Source organism: Diadema setosum, chromosome 12, assembly GCF_964275005.1.
Source record: "Diadema setosum chromosome 12, eeDiaSeto1, whole genome shotgun sequence".
NCBI classification, from domain to species: domain Eukaryota; kingdom Metazoa; phylum Echinodermata; class Echinoidea; order Diadematoida; family Diadematidae; genus Diadema; species Diadema setosum.
The window spans coordinates 38,856,803-38,873,962 of NC_092696.1; the positions used below are offsets into that span (position 1 = coordinate 38,856,803).

The following is a 17,160-nucleotide window of genomic DNA, read 5'->3' on the forward strand; positions in this document are numbered from 1 at the left end:
ATGAAATTCGGAATAAGGAACCTTCGGAATAACGAATCTTCGGACTGAAGAGCCTTCGGAATAACGAACCTTCGGAATAACGAGCTGTAACCGATCCTTCGACGTCTCTTCATACTATACAATCATTATGTATTAATGTGTTGTATAATTCATGTGAATGCGGAAAGAATAAACAGACAAACAAGCGAACAAGAAACTCAAAGAATATGATGCCTGAAGGAATGTTTCAAAGACTGTAACACAATCATGAACAACAATTGGAACACGTGACTGGGAATTAAGAGCGAAATACCACATATTCTTTTTTCTACCTAAACAGTTAACAACAGACCTGAAGTGTTGTTTACGTTGATTAAAATGCATAAATTATATTTAATACGAGCATGGTGCAATATACAACTCAGCAAAAAAAAAAAGAAAGAAAGTAAACACTTTTTCGAGGTCATATATTTCATAGAGGATTTTTATGAAAGTCAATGTATTATATACCATATTAAAGGTAATTCGATTGACTATCAAGCTCATAGGTTAATTAAAAAGAAAACTTTACGAATGTGAGCACATTCGTTTTTGTCCTCCAAGGCACAAAATTAAAAATGGCAAAAATTGATTATGTTCTCTTTCATTTGCAAATGCCCTTCACGATAACATTGACAACAAAATACCAGTTTAACACAATGAGAGATATGAATGAAATAGGAAAAATAAGTTTTTGTTATCTTTATGTCTTTATTACCTCTAAGAAAAACAAAGTGGGAAACTAAAGGGGAAAATAAGAATTTTCCGTCAAGTCAAACTTCAAATGACATAGGGAATAAAAAGCATAAAGATGGTTAAATGAAAAGAATTTCTTTTTTTATTTTTTAAACTAGTGATTTAAAATCCATGTGACAATTTCAAAAACCACACATTATTTACAATTTTCTAATTTGAAAAAAAAAGCTCAAATTTGTACCATTTTTGTTAATCATTACTTCTTCTCTTAACTCATTTGAATTTAGATTTGACATAAGATGCTTTATTTTCCTCCATTATTTTTAGCCTTCATTGGTCTTTTAGGCTTTAAAGATATCAAAGAGATCAAAGGTTTGTTTTTGCAACTAAATTCATTTTTCTGTTCGTATGAAATTTGTTTGTTCTTATTGTTCTATGGAAGAGCAAATACGCATGAATGACAACTTGTTCAGTTTTGCAATTTTTACTTTTGTGCCCTGAAAGAGAAAAACAATGGTGTTCACTCATGCGTTAAGTTTTCTTTCTTTTTTTTTGCTGTTGTTGTTGTTGTTGACCTGCCAGGTTGATAGCCAATCAAATTACCTTCAATATGGTATATAATATATTAGCTTCCAGTCAAATATTCTATGAGAAATCTAAACTTGAAAAAGCGTTTACTTTCTTTTTTTTTTTTTTTTGGTTGTTGTTGTTGAGTATACATTGAGATCGTAAATGTGCGTGATAGGACGGATGGACATGCAAGTCATTTAGACTTCAACATTATATCCATATCATATAGGATTTTCATGTTTGTTGGGTTGTCTGCTGTATTTTTTCGTCACTTCGTCTTTTTACCATTCATTGGGAAGCAGTCTTCATTAAGATTATCACAATACCATCATCATTTCAAATATTAATACGATTTCTTTTTAAATCGTCACAGCAGGTTCACCAGTCCTATGATTGTAATGTCATTGTCACAAATAATCATCGGTATCACCGACCACTATTTTATGATTATTCTGAACGTCACCGTCAGTTGATTTCACTATTGTCGTCAATCATCACTGTTATCACTGTCACCATGTTATGTCTAACTTTAAAGGGATGGAATTGTTTTGGTTGAGATGGGTTGAGATTTTATCCTTTTGTGAGATGATTGGAGGCCACTTGTAATTATATTAAAGGCATAATTTACCTTTTGCAGATGAAACAAAAACCCAGCATTAGTGCTTTGAAATAGTTTAAAAATGTGAGTTAGGGATAGAAACAACCACTGTTAAAATTTGAATCGGTAAAATCGATGTTAAGTATCGTTAAATATGCAAAATGTGAACAATAGTTATAATAAAAATGTTTCCAGACTAAACTGTCTGCAGGTACGGTTTATTGAGAAAAAATGCAGATATCTCCTTATATTGGGCTTTATATCGAAAATTTTATGTGAAAGGATGTTTTGTGGTACAACAGACCTACACTTATGCATTAAATGTTATATCTTGAAAATTTTAAAATCACTGTTCCCAAAGGTAAACAGGACCTTTAAAGAGAATACAATCATAATAGGAATTCAAAATTTATTTGACGAAAATCGGTTTTAAATGGCAGGGATATCAAACAACAATGTAAAACAAAGTGGTCTTGATAAAAGGCGGGTCCCATCTGTTTTTGGATATCTCAGTCATTTCAAAAATAATTTTCATGAAATCAACTTTGAATTCCTGTTAGAATTGTACGCTCTTTCATATATAAAGAGGTTTCTCGTTAACTCAACAGTTTTGGAAACCTGAAGCCCCATTTCAACCAAAAGTGTTGTTGTATGTGTTCATTTGTAATGTTATAATAGTTACGCCATCTAGTGTTTGAAAGCAACACATGTGTATAGATGTTCGATGTATGTAAGATTCGGACACTCTGGCATGCACGGGAGGCAAGGATTAAACAAGCATGAACCGGCAGACAACTGGTGTAGACAATTAGTTTCATTTAAGACAGTGTGTTCCTTGTTTCATAGTTGATAGGCATGAAATAACATGGTGTCAGGAGTCAAAACAAAGAATTGTCTTGAAAAGTAGGTTTGTAATTGTTTAACTGTGAGTTTGTGTGCCTGTCGGCGTTGACGGCCCCGTCGACATTGATTCCCGTGCACTAATATGGTCGTGTACGCGGAGGTAAGGATCTGGCATGGTAGTTTGTGTATTATTGCGACTCGGTTGGTGAGCGGCAGGACACTCACTGTAATGAACGCTCGATATGCAGTGTCAGTGTCTGTACTTGTGCAATGCCCTATTTGATCTCTGTTACTGAATTCTCCGTCAAAATTCAAAGGAAGTAACGAAACTAGGACAGTGTGAAGTTTGACTTGAGCACGGCTGTACACGTACAATGTATTGCTGTACGGTATATAATTTTCTAAGGCTCTCTCTCACGAGTATCTGTGTGTGGACTGTGGTAGCTGTGCTGTGTAGGACTGTGTTTATGTACGCATTGGTTACATTATCCCTTCTGTCCCTAACCGTATGCATGTCAGTCATACAAGCCAAAGGTCAATGTTTGTTGCCCTGATTGAGGTTCAGACAGTAGTGCAGTTAATGCATGTATTCAATTAAGTCACAGGTACAGGTAGTATACGTTTTACAGTCGTCATGGCTACCAGTAGTGCACATGCAAGTGACAATACAGTCCAAGGTCATGCAGATGATAATGCCGCACCGGTTAACCCAAGTACCTTGTAGATCTAGCACAAGTAGCCGACATAGGTCAGGTGGAACGAGGGCAAATGTGCAATTGCCCAGACCACTCTCCTTGCAAGGAGATCTCAAGAAAAACTGGACCATATTTAAACAAATGTGGGATAGTTATGAAATTGTAACAGAGCTAGAGCATGAGTCAGACAAAGCTCGTGTTGCACATTTTATTATGGCAATTGGAGCTGATGCTCTACAGGTGCACAATGGTTTACCCTTTCGGAATGAGGGGGAAAGGCAAAATTTTGCTCGTATCATTGAACTGTGGGATGCCCATTGTTTGGGAAAAACAAACCTTACATATGAAAGGTACAAGTTTAACCAGTGCTCACAAGATAGTCAAGAATCTGTTGAGAATTTCTATATCCGACTCAGATCAGTAGCAAGCACCTGTGAATTTGGTAATCTCACAGACGAGTTGATTCGTGACAGACTAGTAGTAGGTGTTTCGGATGAAAATGTGAGGAAACGGTTGTTACAAGAACCGAATCTGACGTTGAGCACATGTTTCGATATTTGTAAAGCCCACGAATCCTCAAAGTTACAAGGTGATGTAATGCAGGCCGTAAATGATCCCGTTGCATATTCAGTACACAAGTATCCTCAGCCTAACCGTGGTCGTAAACCACAAAGACTGCAGAACTCGGGCAGGTTTCGGGGTGGAACACAAGTGCGACCAAATGTGATTGATTGTTATTACTGTGGTCAGAAACATGCTAGAGATAAGAATCAATGCCCTGCTTGGGGCAAACGATGTAACAAATGTAAAAAGTTGAACCATTTTGCCAGTGTGTGTAAACAGGGTACTACACAAGTTCATGATCTCGATTATGGTGGTGACCAGGATGATCAGTCTGAGGAAGACTGTCTTGTAGTTACATTGAGTGATGAAGTCAATCAGATTTCAGATTCAAAGTATGCCAAAAAGATAATGGTTACTATGGTTGTTGATAACAAGGAAACTGTTGCTATGCAAGTTGATTCGGGAGCAACTTGTAATGTGATCCCTAGGAAGCATGTTCCCATGGATACAGTCGTTGAAGAAAGCAAGCAAGTTCTTACCATGTACAACAAGGATACAATGCCTATCTTAGGAAAGTGTAAGCTGCACTTAAGGAATGCGAAGAATGGTAGGAAATATTTAGTCCCCTTTGTAGTGATAGACAGTGACACTATCAGGCCATTGTTGGGATCTAGTACAGCACAGCAAATGAAGCTGATTGAAGTGAGGTATGAGAATATTCAACAGGTACAAGCAGACAAATTTGAAAACATTGTGGAAGAGTACAAAGATGTTTTTTTCTGGCCTTGGTAGTATGCCAAGGAAGGTACATCTCACTGTGGACCCAGAGGCCAAACCAGTTGTTATGCCTCCACGAAAAGTCCCATTAGCAGTCAAACCATTGCTTAAGGCAGAGTTAGACAGGTTGGACAAGTTGGGGATCATAGAAAAAGTTGAAGGTCCAAGTGACTGGGTGTCTAGTCTGGTTGTAGTTAAGAAGCCAAATGGAAAGATCAGAGTGTGTATAGACCCAATGCACCTCAATAAAGCCTTGAAGCGTGAGCATTATCCCCTACCATGCATTGAGGATGTGTTACCTCAGCTCACAAATGTGAAAGTGTTCAGTAAAGCGGATCTCAAAGAAGGGTTTCTCCAGTGTTCGCTTGATGACGGGTCAGCAGCATTGACAACCTTCCAGACTCCGTGGGGACGATATCGCTATCGTCGTCTTCCCTTCGGTCTCTCGCCATCCCCAGAGTTGTTCCAAATGCGCCTTGACCAATGTCTCGAAGGTCTGCAAGGTGTCATCGTCATAGCCGATGACATTCTGATCACTGGACAAGGCGACAGTCTTCAGGAAGCATGTCTTGATCATGAGCGTAACATGAAGCGATTCCTTGAGCGTTGTCAGCAGCAAAACATCAAGTTGAATCCTCAGAAGTTTGAGTACAAGTGCGAGGAAGTCTCGTTCATTGGACATCGCTTAACGCGTGAGGGTGTTTGTCCGGACCCAGACAAAGTTGCCGCATTACTCGAGATGCGCGAACCGGAAGATGTACCTGGTGTCCAAAGATTCGTTGGTATGGTTCAATATCTAGCCAAGTTCCTGCCGGCCTTGTCAGCGACCATTGAACCATTGCGTAGACTCACACATAAAGATACCCCGTGGTCTTGGGGAGAGGTACAATCAAATGCGTTCTCTGAAGTAAAGAAGTTGATCACTTCTGCGCCCGTGTTAGCATACTTCAATGAGAAAATTGCACTAGAGGGTCAAGGTGATGCTTCGGACAAAGGCCTTGGGTTTGTCTTGTTGCAGAACGGCAGGCCAGTGACTTACAGTAGCCGAGCGCTGACAGATGCAGAAACGCGCTATTCACAGATAGAAAAGGAACTCCTTGCACAGGTTTTCGGACTGGAGCGAAACCACCAGTATGTGTATGGTCGCAAAGTCATCCTCTGGACCGATCATAAGCCATTGGTGTCAATCACAAGGAAACCGCTCGCATCCGCACCTAAAAGACTGCAACGCCTACTGCTTCGTCTTCAGGAGTATGATGTAGAAATTTTCTACAAACCCGGACGAGAAATGCATCTTGCGGACACATTGTCTCGTGCGTATTTGCCGAACACTGATCAGTCGTTAGCCGAGAAAGAAGCAGAGTGTGTACACATGGTAGATGGACTTGTATCCATATCGCAGCAAACGCTGGACATAATCAAACGAGAGACCATGCAAGATGATGTCTTGCAATCGGTAAAGGGACTAATACAGTCAGGATGGCCTGAAGACAAGCATAGTCTACCGCGTGGGACTGAGCCATATTTCTGTATTCGCGATGAGTTGGCCTTTGAGGATGGACTCATTTTTCGTGGACAGCGGTGTGTTATTCCCACGAAAGCGCGGGCACGCATCAGAGAACGGTTACACTGTGCCCACACGGGGCTACAATCGACTCTGAACAGAGCGCGTGAATGTGTATACTGGCCGAATATGACAACAGACATTCGCGACTATCTTTCGCATTGCGAGGTATGCCAGATGTTTTCGCCAGAGCAGAGGGATGAACCACTTCATAGTCATGAACTTCCGTCGCGCCCATGGCAAAAACTGGGAATTGACCTTTTTGAGTTTGATGGAAAGGATTTCCTTTGCGTTGTTGATTTCTACTCCGACTATTTTGAGGTGGAACCGCTCCCTCAAAGCAAAACCGCACACGCCATCCTTGTCAGACTCAAGCGAATGTTCGCAGGGCATGGCATCCCTGATTGCATCATATCAGACAACGGTCCTCCATTCAACTCGCAGGATTTCGCGAATTTCATGAAAGACTATGAGATAACACACAAGACCAGCTCACCTAGGTACGCGAGAAGCAACGGTAAAGCGGAAAGTGCCGTCAAAATCGCGAAAAACCTGTTACGCAAAACGAGTGCAGAGAAAGGCGATTTCCAGCTAGCACTTCTCAATTGGCGCAATACACCTACAGCAGGACTTCATAGCTCGCCAGCTCAACGGCTGTTTGGACGTCGCACGCGTACCCTAGTTCCAACGTCTACAAACCTGTTAAAACCGCAGACTGTGGAGAATGTGGTCGCGAACAAAACGCAGAAGCAACAAAAGCAGAAGTGCTGGTATGACAGAGGAACACGAAATCTGCCTACTTTGAGTAAAGGGGATGTAGTGCGTATGAAGCCAAATCCAAACGCCCACGATAAGCGCTGGATTAAAGCTCAAGTGTTGGAACAAGCAGACGTTCGATCATACACCGTCAGAACAGAACACGGGCAACAGTATTGCAGAAATCGAAAACATCTCCGCAAAACGAGTGAAGTCTTCAACCACAAAGCAGAGCTGTTTCCTGATATACGCATCAATCGCGATGGTGCGCAGAGTAGCGGGAGTTCTGGGATGCAGCTTCCAAGTAGAGATGCAGGAAACTTCAATAGCGAAACAGACGCAAATCGCGAAGCGAGAGCTTCGGGAAACGTGAATCGCGAAGCAATTCCAAGTCGCGAAGCGAGAGGCACAGATAATTGTGCTAGAGCACCTCCACAACCAATTCGACGTAGTTCGCGGCTTCGACGACCGCCATCGTACATGAAAGATTTTCTTATGTACAAGTGAAGATTCTTATGATAATTATACACTTTTATTTTTAGATGTCAAGGGATTTATTTGTTGGTTTATATGATGTTCTAAAAAAAAAAATGGTTCAAGCAAATATGGTTTGAATGGTGATAGTTACAGAATTTGTGATACATGTTTATGTTACGGCTTCTCAGTTTCATGATACGGCTTCTCAGTTTCATAATACCCCAATGTTGAACGAGTATGTTATTTGTTATATCGATACAATGACACAATACCCAAGTATAGCACACACCAGGATGCATTAAGTATGTTAATGCATGTGGAATGTTACTAACACACAATGTCATTACAACACATGTTACAATGCTAGATTGTGTGGTCAAATTTTTATAGAGAATTTGACAGAGTAAATGGATATTATGTGTGAGGAAGCAGAGTGAACAAAAAGGAAACATTTGGTAGTTGGAAAAGTTGAAAAAAAAAACAACAACAACAAACTGCCATATTATGTAGGCTTCAAGATTATGAAGAAATTGGTTAAGTGGAAATAATGATGTTGATATATGCTTATATGATTTGATTTTTTTTTTTTGGTATAAGTATATTTTATTAATTTTGTTAATTTTATTAAGTTGATTTGTTTCATTAAAGAAGGAAGGGTGTTGTATGTGTTCATTTGTAATGTTATAATAGTTACGCCATCTAGTGTTTGAAAGCAACACATGTGTATAGATGTTCGATGTATGTAAGATTCGGACACTCTGGCATGCACGGGAGGCAAGGATTAAACAAGCATGAACCGGCAGACAACTGGTGTAGACAATTAGTTTCATTTAAGTGTGTTCCTTGTTTCATAGTTGATAGGCATGAAATAACAAGTGTCATCGTCCTTTGATTGATGTTAATTATCACCTATCATCACAGCCATGGCAGTTGTTATTTATTGCTGCTGATAGATTTTCGGTTAACAGCTCGTTATTCCGAAAGTTCGTTATTCCGAAGGCCTTTTAGTCCGAAGATTCGTTATTCCGAAGGTTCGTTAATCCGAATTTCATTTTCGGATTAATGAATCTCCGGAATAACGAACCTTCGGAATAACGCCGCAAATGTTCGGATTAACGAACCCTTTTCCATTTTCGGATAAACGAACCTTACGGAATTTGTGTGTTCCGGATTAACGAACCTTCGGAATAACGAACCTTCGGAATAGCGAACCTTCGGAATAACGAACAGCACTCAGATTTTCTTACCATTTGGGGCGAAGCTCTCTCGTCTCATCTGAGGGACAAGACTCATTCTCTTCACCATCCTCCGAGGTTTGCTGCCTTCCGTCTCTCCAGCGGTAGCAGTCGGGGAAGAAGCCGGCGACTTGCATCTCTTAGGGCTAAATGTCTCTGCAGCCTCGTCCGTGAAAGTAACGCTGATGTTGGTCTTTTCTCCGCGGGCGCTGGCGGCGGTGAACAGGTGCGTTGGCGTCTCTCTCTTCTCGCTGGATAGAAGGGAACCTGATACTATGGCAACAAGAAACAAGCGAGAGGGAGAGCAGAGTTCAAAGATTAATTCAACATTTCAGTAACACGTTTCATGCTGTACAGAATATATTTTGCTTTGTTTGATACGAGTTTGCTAAATGTGATGAAATATGAACAGGAATCAGTTTAAACTGATCGCTAGTAGGATTAACACAATTTCCTTGTTTTACAGTAATTCACTTCTATCTTGAAATACTAGGTGAGGAAATGTGTAAATAAAGCAGGCAAAATGACTAAATTGTTGAACGTCTGTTTTTATCTTAGGATCGCGGGAATTGGTGTCTGGATGTATAGTATAGATATAATGGCAAATTGACTGCTTCCTTTATTTAAGACTTAACATCAGTTTCACGAGATGTGATGTTTCCACCTGATACTATCCCTTTTAATTTTAATTTCTTCAATTAAGGTATTATCACACGAGAACCACGTGTTCCCCTCTGCTATAATAGGACATAAAGTCTTTACATAACTGACCAAAATGTCTTTGTTTATTTCCCTACAACATATATTTTTTGAACACTTCTTAGCTTTAGGTATTTGGGTTTGGAGTTGGACATATCTTCCTGCTAGACATCTGATTGGCTGGTCGTGTTTGTTAACTCAGGACAATGCTATAGAGATAGTGGAGCGGCATAGCTTGAAAAATTAGAGGAATTGTGCATTTTATGATAAAAGCACCAAATTTCGCACACATGTTGACAATGACATTTGAAATAAATTCAGATATTGGGCCATCGTAAATAGCGCCCTCAGCGGCCATGGCAGCCATTTTTCAAAATGGCCACCATAAATGCCATTTTTCGTAAAATTTACAAATTTCAGAAGGGAAAAATCAATAAGATTCTGCAAACGAGTGGGAAATAACATTCAAAATAAGTTCAGATATTGGGCCACCGCAAATTGCGCCCTCAACGGCCATGACAGCCATTTTTCAAAATGGCCGCCATAAATGCCATTTTTCGCAAAAAATTCAAAATTTCAGAAGGGAAAATTTGTAAGATTTTGCAAACGAGTGGGAAATAACATTCAAAATAAGTTTAGATATTGGGCAATTGTAAATTGCGCCCTCAACGGTATTAGCAGCCATTTTTTCCAAAATTTCCGCCATAAATGCCATTTTTCGTAAAAATTTACAAATTTTAGAAGGGAAAATCGATAAGATTTTGCAAAGGTGTCGGAAATAGCATTCAAAATAAATTCAGATATTGGGCCATTGCAAATTGCGCCCTCAACGGCCGTGTCAGGGATTTTTCAAAATGGCCGCCATAAATGCCAGTTTTTGTAAAATTTTACAAATTTCAGAAGGGAAAATCAATAAGATTTTGCAACGAGTGGGAAATAACATTCAAAATAAATATAGATATTGGGCCATCGCAAATTGCGTCCCATAACGGTCATGGCAGCCATTTTTTTTCAAAATGGTTGCCATAAATGCAATTTTTTGCAAAAAAAAATAAAATTTCAGAAGGGAAAATCAACAAGATTTTGCAAACGAGTGGGAAATAACATTCAAAATAAATTTAGATGTAAGGCCATCGCAAATTGCGCCCTCAACGCCAATGCCAGCTATGTTTAAAATTGGCTGCCATAAATACCACCTTTTTCTCTGAATTTACTAATTCCAGAGGGAAAATTCAATAATGTCTTGCCCTCAATTTAAAAATTTCGTTAGAAATATATCTTGCGCCTATGTATTTCATTTTTGTAAATAGCGCCCTCAATGGCCATTACAGCCATTTTTCAAAATTGCCACCATGGATTCCATTATTTTTAATTTCCTGATTTCACAAAAGGAAAAGTCAATAAGATTTTGCACACAATTTGAAAATTTTGTTTGAAAAATAAATAATAAATATAATACTGCCCTCAACGGCGATGGCCGCCGTATTCCCAAATGGCTGCCATTGTTAAAATCATTTTGTTTTGAAAAATGGTAATTTCAGAAAGAAAAGTCAACAAATGTGTACATAAATTGAAAATCATGTTTAAGATCAAACAATATATCTAGATTGCATTAACTCTAGAAATTGTTCCCTCGCAAATTTTCAATAAGAAAAAAGTTGCTAATAACGGTAATAACAGCCATTTTCCAAAATGGCTGTCATACACGCCATTTTTCTTTTATGAAAATGTCCTAATGCCGGAAGAAGACAATAAACATTTTTTGCGCAAGTTGACAATTTCACATACAAAGAATTTTAGACATTGAGCCATCATAAGTTGTGTTCTCAATGGCTATTTCAGCTATTTGTCAAAATGGCTACAATACACTCTTCTTCTTTTTTTTTTGTCTTGAAACTTTGCTTAACTTCAGAAGGAGAAGACAGTAGAATACTCACAGAGACATTATATAATCTGAAATATGTGTTAAAGAAATCATTTGAGGAGCAACTAAAATAAACAAGGCAAATGCTTAGAGATTATATCTCACCAATTATGAATGCATATTTTAGGTGGCAAACATGAAAAATTTCCGAAAAAGAGTAATATGAATATCCAGGGATAATGGCGCCATGTATTAACTTTGACAGTAACACCATACCATTGAATATATGGGACTATCTGACGTGTATCTATTCTAAAATGTAACTTCCTAAATATTCTTAAGCCAGATATGAAAAAATGGCCTTTCATTTTACGAAAAAAAAAATAATTGACTTGATATGCTTCCACAAAAACACATATCTTTGATATCCATACTGTTAGCTGTCACACGCGGAATACTGCAATTAGAATTAAACTGAAAACATGAATTTAGAACTAACCCATCGATGAAACCTTTTTTGAATGTAAATTTCTTTGAACACCAGATTGCATTAGATATAATGGCCGTTTAGCAGTATTCTATTGCTTTCTCCTTCTGGAATAGGCAAAGAAAAAAAAAGAAGTGAGTGGAAGCCATTTTCGAAGAGCTGCCATAGCCGTTTGGGGACGATGTTTAAATGGTGGCTCAGTTTAAATGGTGGCTCAATATCTTCATTTCAAATTCAAATTCAAATTCAAACTTGAATTTATTTGAATGTCTTTTGTCAATTTGCAAAAGAAATTGTATTGTCTTCCTCAGGCATTCTCATATTTTCAAGAAAGAAATAGCATCTATAGTGGCCATTTTGAAAATGGCTGCCATGGTGCCATTTGTAATGACCTCATATATCATTTTCTTTTGAATATGATTTTCAACATATGTACAAATTTCATTGATTTTCTCTCTGAAATTAGCAAATCTTTCCTCAAAAAAGAAAAGAAAAAAAGAAGCAGACATCCATGGCGGTCAGCATGGCCCTTGAGGGCACCTTCTAAGAAGACCTTATACTTACATTTATTTTTGAGCATAATTTTCAACCTGTTTGCAAATCTTATTGACTTTTCCTTCTGACATCAGCATTTTTTTGCAAAAAATAAGGGGGGGGGGCATCCATGGCAGCTGTTTTGAAGCTTGGCTGCTATGGCTGTTGAGGGTGCACTTTTGGATGGCCTATTATCAAACTAAGTTTGAATGTAATTTTCCACCTTTATGGAAATTCTGATTGACGTCTGCATTTTGAAAAATGGCTGGAATGGCCACTGAGGGGGCAATATGCAATGGCCCAATACGTTTACTTTTGAATGTAATTTCCCACTAGTTTGCAAAATCTCCTTGGCTTTCCCTTCTAATTTTAGTAAATCTTTTCAAAATATAGCATTTATGGTGGTCATTTTGAAAAATGGCTGTCATGACCGCTGAGGGCACAATTTCCGATGACCTAATATCGAGATTTATTTTAAATGTCATTTCCCATTTATAACCAAAATTTCATTGACTTTTCCTTTTGAAATTAGCATTCTTTTAATGAAAAGGTGGCACTTATAGTGCCCATTAAAAAAAATGGCTGCCATAGCCATTGAGAGTGCAATTTTCAATTGCCAAATGTGACCCTGCACCTCAAAACAAACAAAAAGTCGCCAGACATGAAGTTTAAGTGAAGACCATATTCTGAAAGAACAGACTTTAAGCTTTAAAATGATGTATAACTCAAATCAAATGGACTCTCCTAACCTATCTAAATATTGGAAAGAAAGCACAAACTCCGGAAAAGTGTGAACTGAGAAAAGAGGCTCTGAAGTACAGTGTCTGTTCAAGCGCTTAATCTTTACCAAACCGTGTTGGCTGTGCGATGAATGGGACAAAAAACAGGAAGTAAACCACCAGAGTAACAACAATGAAGGGATTATCAGCTTAAATTGAAATTAAGCATGCCTCATTAACACATTCTGTCCATAATTACTGCCAACTTTCAAAGCAGTAGTACTATCCTTTCAAAAGTTATTAAAGTTGAAAGTGAAGAGTGTGCACAAGGTTTTTCAGAAATGAAAAAGGGATTCTAAAGACACACCTAATCACATTATTCTACCAAAAATGTCGAGATAAATTGCTAAAAAAAACACACTTTCCTGCCCGTTTTATGATACCAAATTTTAGCATAATGTAAAAGAAGACCCGTTCTTTCAGAAAATATGAAAAAGTCAAGTTTGGGTAGGTTGACCCATTTCACTTATTTTCAGTCCTCACGCAAAATCAGTGTGTGCGACTTTATGTTCGTTTTGAGGTGCACGGTCACAAATATCTAGATTTATTTTGGATGTAATTTCCCGCTTGTTTGCAAGAAAGGGAAAAAAATGCTTTCCCTTTAAAAAAAGGCATGAATGTCGGCCATTTTGAAAAAAATGGTTACCATGGCCGTTGAGGGCGCAATTTCTGATGGCCCTATATCTAGATTTGTTTTGAATGTGATTAACATTTATGGGCAAAATCTTATTCACCTGTTCCTTACGGGAACCTGGTTTACCAGGTTCCCGTGGGAGCAATTGATATACGGGAACCTGGTTTACCAGGTTCCCAAAATGAAGACAAGGGTGCCTGCTTCAGTGGCCTAAATTCATGTTTCTTGGTGTTAAAATGCTCAGAAAAGTGGGTTTGATAAAAAGATCAGAGTTTATTCTATCAGGATTTGTTCCCCTGCTGTTTAAAAAAGGTGGTTTTACAGTATTATGTACCTTTACCTGATTTAGTTTTTTGCTTGTTCTGCTGTAAACTCGTACAAACATGTACATAATGATCAAGGCTGAGATCAGTTTAATAGAAATGCGGGTTCGCTGACCCTGGTCACCTCATTCAGGTACCTGGTTTTGTGTAGAACAAAAGATTCTGAGAGCTCATCAGCGCACGCACTATTCATACCTCGCACCCGATCGATATTTCCATTGTTCACGGGCACATGTAGTTGACCGTAGAAAGGGGGACACAATGAACCGCTTGACTGCTTTCACACAGCTGGATTACCAACATGTGTGCCTCTCTGTCGACGGGCGAAAAGAATCTCGTTTGGGGGCATTAAAGGCACTCAGAGAATTGCGGAAGGAACGGGTTAACTTTTCCCTTCTGAAATTTGCAAAATCATCGAAGAAGTGGCACATTAGACAGCCATTTTGAAAAATGGCTGTCATGGACGTTGAGGGCGCAATTATCAATGGCCAAATATTTCAATTCATTTTGAATGTAATTTCCCACTTCTTTGCAAAATCTTACTGGCTTTCCCTCCTGAAGTTAGCAAATATTTTGAAAAAAAAATACATTTAAGCGGCCATTTTGAAAAATGGCTGCCATGGCCGTTGAGGGCGCTATTTCCGATGGCCCGATATCTAGATTTATTTTGAATGTAATTTCCCATTTGCAACCGGAATCTTATTGACTTTTATCTCCTAAAATTAGCAAATTTTTACGAGAACATGGCATTTATGGCACCCATTTTGAAAAATGGCTGCCATGGACGTTGAGGGCGCTATTTGCGATGGCCCAATATCTAAATTTAATCTGAACGTGATTGTCAACCTGCCTACGAAATTTTAGTGCTTTTATCACAAAATGCACAATTGTTCGGCTATGCCGCTCCACTAAGAGGGAATATCCAGATTGTCTCATGCCAATGGCTGATGCGGCGTCATTTTAGTCACTGAAATCATGATGGGTCCAGTAAAGTGAGGGATGGTCTAGCATTCACCGAAACTTCGATTATAGAGGATAATGAGTAGTCAACAATACTCAAAAATTTCATGTTAACCTATAATGCTTTACTTGAATGGCACCAAACTCGTCTCATTATTTCTTAAACTTTTTTCTTTGTTGGACAAATGTGTCAATAAAATTACTTCATTTACATTCAGCGTCATGAGAACAAACCTTATGAGTTATATTCTCAAGTTAAAGCATCACAGAGCTTAACTCCAGCATTGCTGCAGCTGAGGAGAGGAGCGACCAGAAACCCACCTGTCTTGACTGGTAGGTCATCACTCCTGATACTGGTATCATCCTCCTCTGTGGTAGACTGGGTAGAGTAGCCGCTGATGCTGGAGGACATGTTGGCTCCTTGAGTCTTGAGGGCGTCAGCCGCTCCTACCAGCACTCGTTTCCTCTTCTTCGGGAGTTTGGCTCTGGCCTGAGCGTGCGTGTAGAAGAGGGCGAAGTTATTGACTATGACTGGTACGGGTAGGGCCAGGGTCAGCACACCGATGATAGCAGTCACTGCTCCTACTATCATCCCTAGCCACGTACGAGGCACGAGGTCTCCATACCCTACGGTTGTCATGGTTACCACCGCCCACCAAAAGCCGATGGGAATATTGGGGAAATCGTTTCTTTGGTCTTCTGCATTTACCCAGCGTTCGGCGTAGTACACGAGACTGGATGACACCAGAACACCAAGCCCAAGGAACACGATGAGTAGGACCAGCTCCTTGGCACTAGCCCGGAGAGTGTGCATCAGGATCTGCAGTCCGCTAAGATGGCGAGCCAGCTTGAAGATGCGGAAAATTCGGACGATGCGGAGAAAGCCAAGGAACTCGTTGACTGTCCCCGTGAGATGCGTCTTGGCGAGCTTGACCACCGCGTCCACGTAGAACGGGATACACGCCACAATGTCAATCAGATTTAGGACTTCGAGGAAGAATTTGGTTTTGTTCGGACAGAAGGCAAATCGGACAGCCAGCTCGACGGTGAAGAAGGCAACGCAGACGCCTTCGATGACGAAGAGGGTTAGAACGGGTTCGCTGATCTGCCCCATGGTCGTGTTTGAAGTGACGATGAAGGGCTCAGCGGTCTCCATACAGAAAGACATGATGGAAAGCATGACGAAGGTGAAAGAGATTGTCGCGGTCAGCTGGAGTGAGTGTGAGAGAAGAAAGGAACCATTAGTTTTACCATCTCATTTATTTCATACCATATCTTCTTTCAAGAGCAGAACCGATGATTTGTAATTATTAATAATTATTGTACTCGTAGCCGATTTATATGTTTGATCTCTGTTTTTATAAAGGCTTCGAAACATTTTCGTCTTAAGCACGTTATGTATTTTCATAAGTTTCTTGGCAGCAGGTCAGCTGATGAGTGTCAGCACTTCTCTTGGAAATTTCTTAACTGATCGAGACGATAGATACTCATTGTACAGACATCTTCAATGACAATTATCACACAACACAATCACTAACATTGCAAGACCACTACCACCATCACCACAATAACACTTTTTTTTTGTACCTAGAAGAATCTCATCGAGAATGACATCTTTTACACAGCCCTAATACCATTAATCCTATTGTTATTATTATTATTATTATTATTATTATTGTTATTATTATTATTATTATTATTATCATTATTATTATTATTAGTAGTAGTAGTAGTAGTAGTAGTAGTAGTATTACTATTATTATTATTATCATCATCATCATCATCATCATATCATCATCATCACCATCCGGGCATTTCAGATTTACATCCGGGTCACAAGAGAGTGTGGGTATAAAAACACACTGTCCGAGGATGAAACCACCAAAAAAATTACAACCCTTGATTTCCTGTGATATGGAACCAAAACTTGTCTTCACTTTTGTCTAGTGCTCGGTTGCCTTCATTTTTTTCATACTCTCTTTTAGGCGAGGGTATCAATATTGATGATATTTCATGCATTTAGTCAACTAAACATGATAAATCAAAGAGAGTATGATACCAGCACTCGTGAGCAGGAAACCAGAAGA

The 17,160-nt window shown here is 39.1% G+C and overlaps 1 protein-coding gene across 1 annotated transcript in view; it reads right to left on the reverse strand.

The window, feature by feature from the left end:
- The window catches only part of LOC140235947 (potassium voltage-gated channel protein Shaw-like), a 42,958-nt gene that overhangs the window by 2,154 nt on the left and 23,644 nt on the right, over window positions 1-17,160 (reverse strand). The window contains exons 2-3 of the mRNA XM_072315940.1: window positions 15,395-16,283; window positions 8,806-9,066 (exon numbers count right to left, since the gene is read on the reverse strand). Coding sequence (XP_072172041.1) covers window positions 8,806-9,066; window positions 15,395-16,283 — 1,150 coding nt within the window. The remainder of the gene's footprint in view (window positions 1-8,805; window positions 9,067-15,394; window positions 16,284-17,160) is intronic.